Source organism: Chaetura pelagica, unplaced genomic scaffold (genome assembly GCF_000747805.2).
Source record: "Chaetura pelagica isolate M959 unplaced genomic scaffold, ChaPel_1.0 scaffold52, whole genome shotgun sequence".
Classification (NCBI taxonomy): domain Eukaryota; kingdom Metazoa; phylum Chordata; class Aves; order Apodiformes; family Apodidae; genus Chaetura; species Chaetura pelagica.
In genome coordinates, this window is record NW_009952486.1 from 1,177,092 (window position 1) to 1,181,256 (window position 4,165).

A 4,165-nucleotide genomic window follows, 5' to 3' on the forward strand; every position below is an offset into this window, starting at 1 on the left:
AACATTAGTCTGGGATGCTGGATGGTTTGGGGGGAGGGAAGCATTCTGTGACATGAATCAATTGTAGGATTACAGGAGGATTATCTTGGTGGTGGATTGGGTAAACTCATTAAACACCAGATAATGATTCTATGTCTCTGGGTAAAGAATAACATGGAGACAGCATGTGAAGTATTTCAGCTTACATCAAAACAGAGCTGGACATGGATACTTTTAAAGAAGTGTACTTTAAACTTGGTCTCAAGCACACTTTTTAAAAAGTCTCCAATTTAAATGTTTAACTTCCTTGATCTTTTATTTCTAGTTCTAGAAGACTTGTGTAACTGTTTTACAGCTTAGGGGAATGATGATACCATGACCACAATCTGTTTAACCTGCCTCATCCTGACTGCTGCTACAGGGGCTGTGGCATGCTACCTTTCCTGCTCGATGAAATGCATGTCTCAATTCCCCAATATGGGCAAAAGAAGTGGTTTATGCTGTCTCAGACAGGCATGCCTGTCTGATGTTTCCCTAGCATTCTAAAGATGTTTTCCAAGTTAGTCTTCCTGTTATATGGCAAATGTCTGGTGTCTTTTAGGGAAGCGAAAGGTCTTAAACGTTTTCTTTCATGTAAACTTGGGAGGGAAGCGTGCGTCCTGAGCTATAGGTTAATGTATTGAAGCTGTAATTCTTATTTCTCATACTGGTCATAAGAACTTTAGGTCTTAATATTTAGGGCATAAAATAACTTTAACCTTCAAATGTTAAGCTAATGTCTTCTTTGAGGCTCTGGGTTTAATACTGCCTGTCTTGAAATTAGTTTCTAGAATGAAGCTTGATGAGTCAATAAACATAGTAGCTGCTAGTCAGGTACTTCAAGAGAAAGCATTAAAACTACCAGGAAGAAATAAATCTCTAGGGAAGGTAGTAGGCTTTTGAGCTTAACTCTGAGGAATAAGGAAGAGGTGTGTTACTGAAAGAGAGAACAACCATAAGACTGGTAGGATGGTAGTTAAAGAGGTCCACTGTTGCGTTTTTTTTTTTTTTCCCACTAGTAAGCATCTTGCGAGTTAATAAAGCAAAGACTGGCTGAAAAAACTAATTAGAAGAAATTTTCTCTAGTGGATTGTTTCTTTGGCTATTCAAAGCTGTCTTACTGCAGGCAAAGTAGAGACAAGATGCTGTCACCTACAGTGGTTTTAGTAGTCATGTGAGATAGTGTACAAGAAAGTATTGGCTTAGCCAGAAGTTCGCTTTGGTTTTCATTGCCTCCTTTGTTTGGACAGTGGGAATGCTCTAAATCTTATTGTAATGTACCCTTTGGTTGGAGGAGGGGAGGCTGTTCTAAAAATACCCTTTCTTCCTCAGGCAGGTGATCTGCAGCCATGAGCAGCAACGAGTGCTTCAAGTGTGGACGTACTGGCCACTGGGCTCGCGAGTGCCCTGCTGGAATTGGCCGCGGTCGTGGGATGAGAAGCCGTGGCAGAGGTGATTGATCACTGTGGTTTTCAGCTTGCTTGTACAGCAAGATCTGCAGCTGACTGTCCTGAATAGTGTGTAAAACTGGCTTTGTTAGTCTGAAGTAAAGAAGTTAGGACACAAACTGGTACTAAGTTCTGTTGGTTCTTACTTCTGCGTAAGAATTTTGCCAGATGCCTCCCAAGAGTGAGGTTACCTTGTCAGTTCAACTGAGTAACCTTGTCATTTACTCAAGTGTCCTTGAATAACTCTTCAAGAATATTCTGAACTTCATTTTTAATCCTTTTTTCTCCCATTGCCCATTTCAAGCAGGCTTCCAGTTCATGTCTTCATCTCTGCCGGATATCTGTTACCGCTGCGGTGAGTCTGGCCATCTTGCCAAGGACTGTGATCTTCAGGAGGATGGTAAGTATCACTAAATATTCCATCTCTTCAGCCACAGTCTGTGGGTGAAGGGAAGGATCACAAGTCACTGGAGAGGAGCTGTGCATATCCTTCATTAGGAGCATGCTACCTCTCACTCTACCAAGGTTTTATAGTCTTGTTTGGTATGTTTTCTTATTGTGGAAGCCTGCTATAACTGCGGCAGAGGTGGCCACATTGCGAAGGACTGCAAGGAGCCCAAGAGGGAGAGGGAGCAGTGCTGCTACAACTGTGGCAAACCTGGGCATCTGGCTCGGGACTGCGACCACGCGGATGAGCAGAAGTGCTATTCTTGTGGAGAGTTTGGACACATTCAAAAAGACTGCACCAAAGTGAAATGCTATAGGTAAGAACTGACAGACAAGGGGAGGTTGTACCTCAAGGGATAGATGCATTTTCTATCTAAATTTTGGTTAGGAAATTAAGCTTTGACCAGGTTATTGCTTCTTAAAACAGTCGTCCGCTGTGACTCAAAACTAAACCTTAAAAACCCTGTCGGCAAAGTCCAGTGATTGATGTAAAGATGTGTATCTCTAGGTGGCCAGAACGATGCAGGTGTTAAATCACTTCACTTGTGCAAGGGAAAGTTGTGTGTAGCTTCTTACAGAAGGTAGCAGGAGGTACTTGCCTGCAGCAGAAACCTTGGCTCCCTGGGTCTTGTGCTGGAGCTGACAGACTCCAGCTGTAGGGATCATCTGACTGACACAGCCAGCCCTAGTGGGAATACACTGGAGAGGTCTTGGTATAACCAAGAATTCCACATGGAAGTGGATGTTAAACAGTTGGAAATGCCAACTTCATAAAGCTTTGAATGTAGGCCTGGACCAGAAGCAGGGTGGTCCTGAGCATAGTGTTCTTCTCCCCCACCAAGATTCCTTTCTGTGGAGGCTGGGGAGAGAGCACGGTGCTTTTGAATTAAAACTAATTGCTCTCAAAACAAGGCTAAGCTGCAGACAGAAACACTGGAGCAGGCAAAATCCAAAACAGCAGAAAACCCCCAGACTTCTGTATTTAATATATGGTGGTTTTAGCATATGCAGTGACTAAAGTGAGTTGATAGTTGAGGAACAGTTTCTGGCGCTGAAGACAAACTTTGTGACAATTCTGGCGTGTTGCCTGAAACTTAAATACATGATACACTGAACAGAATAGGACTGCTTTTCTGAGTGACTCCTCTGGATGATTTTGATGGAAAGTCCTTTCCTTTTTGCAGGTGTGGTGAAACTGGCCACGTAGCCATCAACTGCAGCAAGACCAGTGAAGTCAACTGCTACCGCTGCGGCGAGTCAGGGCACCTTGCACGGGAATGCACAATTGAAGCTACGGCCTAATGAGCTCCCTTTGTCGCCCCTCCTTTTTCTGATTGATGGTTGTATTATTTTTCTCTGAATCCTCTTCACTGGCCAAAGGTTGGCAGATAGAGGCTACTCCCAGGCCAGTGAGCTTTACTTGCCGTGTAAAAGGAGGAAAGGGGTGGAAAAAAAATCAACTTTCTGCATTTAACTACAAAAATGTTTATGTTTAGTTTGGTAGAGGTGTTATGTATAATGCTTTGTTAAAGAACCCCCTTTCCGTGCCACTGGTGAATAGGGATTGATGAGTGGGAAGAGTTGAGTCAGACCAGCAAAAACCCTCTCTGGGTTACATGGAAGTGATTCTATGCAGGAGGAAAGAAATTCTGGAAGTGTCTAAACTTCCTCATAACTTTAATTTTATTACAATGGCCTTGGATTGTCTGACCTCAGTAGCTGTTAACACCAAGTAATATCTGTATCAGGCCCTACCTAGAGCTTATAGCTGAGTGGGAGTAAACAAAACAAGATGCACATGCCTGTTAATGGCCACGAGAGAGAGAGAGAGAGAAAACAGGAATAAACTTAAAAGTTACAGTAATTCAGTCAATGAATGTTCACGTTGGAGATACAGAACGTATTGGGAAGCTTTTGAATAAATACTTCAAAGTCAAATCTGAATCCCAGACATCCGTGCTCATAGTGCATACAATTTGGAGCTATTCAGGAGTTGCAAATAAGTGAATTTTCACAGAAATCAAGATGTTATTTTTGTATACTATATCACTTAGACAACTGAGTTTCATTTGCTTGTAATCAGTTTTTAAAGTAAGATGGTAAAAGCAAAGTCCTAGAACATAGAAAATGTAATTTTAAACTATCAATAAAGCTGGAGGAGGAAGGGGAGTTTGGCTAAAGTTCCTTTTGTTTATTTTTGGTTTTCATGTACACAGTGCAAAATAACATTAAAAAGGGGTATGTGGAGGTGT

At 42.2% G+C, this 4,165-nt stretch overlaps 1 protein-coding gene across 3 annotated transcripts; it reads left to right on the top strand.

Annotated features, from left to right (window-relative positions):
- The first annotated feature begins 1,343 nt into the window (after positions 1–1,343).
- Positions 1,344–4,165, top strand: CNBP (CCHC-type zinc finger, nucleic acid binding protein). Of its 3 annotated transcripts, none has more exons than XM_010008848.1 (4): positions 1,344–1,470; positions 1,771–1,866; positions 2,032–2,230; positions 3,098–4,165. In XM_010008848.1, exons 1-4 carry the CDS (start codon positions 1,368–1,370, stop codon positions 3,213–3,215), a joined length of 516 nt encoding a protein of 171 aa, XP_010007150.1. In that variant the 5' UTR covers positions 1,344–1,367; the 3' UTR covers positions 3,216–4,165. The 3 variants fall into 3 exon arrangements, with proteins under 3 accessions (XP_010007150.1, XP_010007151.1, XP_010007149.1); XM_010008849.1 differs by having other exon boundaries at positions 1,774–1,866; positions 3,098–4,093; XM_010008847.1 differs by having other exon boundaries at positions 1,368–1,470; positions 1,774–1,864; positions 2,024–2,230; positions 3,098–4,093.

Coding starts and splice junctions, on each gene's coding strand:
- CNBP (XM_010008847.1), top strand. CDS start 1,368: ATGAGCAGCAACGAGTGCTTCAAGTGTGGACGTACTGGCCACTGGGCT. Junction 1,471..1,773: donor GATGAGAAGCCGTGGCAGAG/GTGATTGATCAC, acceptor CATTTCAAGCAG/GCTTCCAGTTCATGTCTTCA. Junction 2,231..3,097: donor ACCAAAGTGAAATGCTATAG/GTAAGAACTGAC, acceptor TCCTTTTTGCAG/GTGTGGTGAAACTGGCCACG.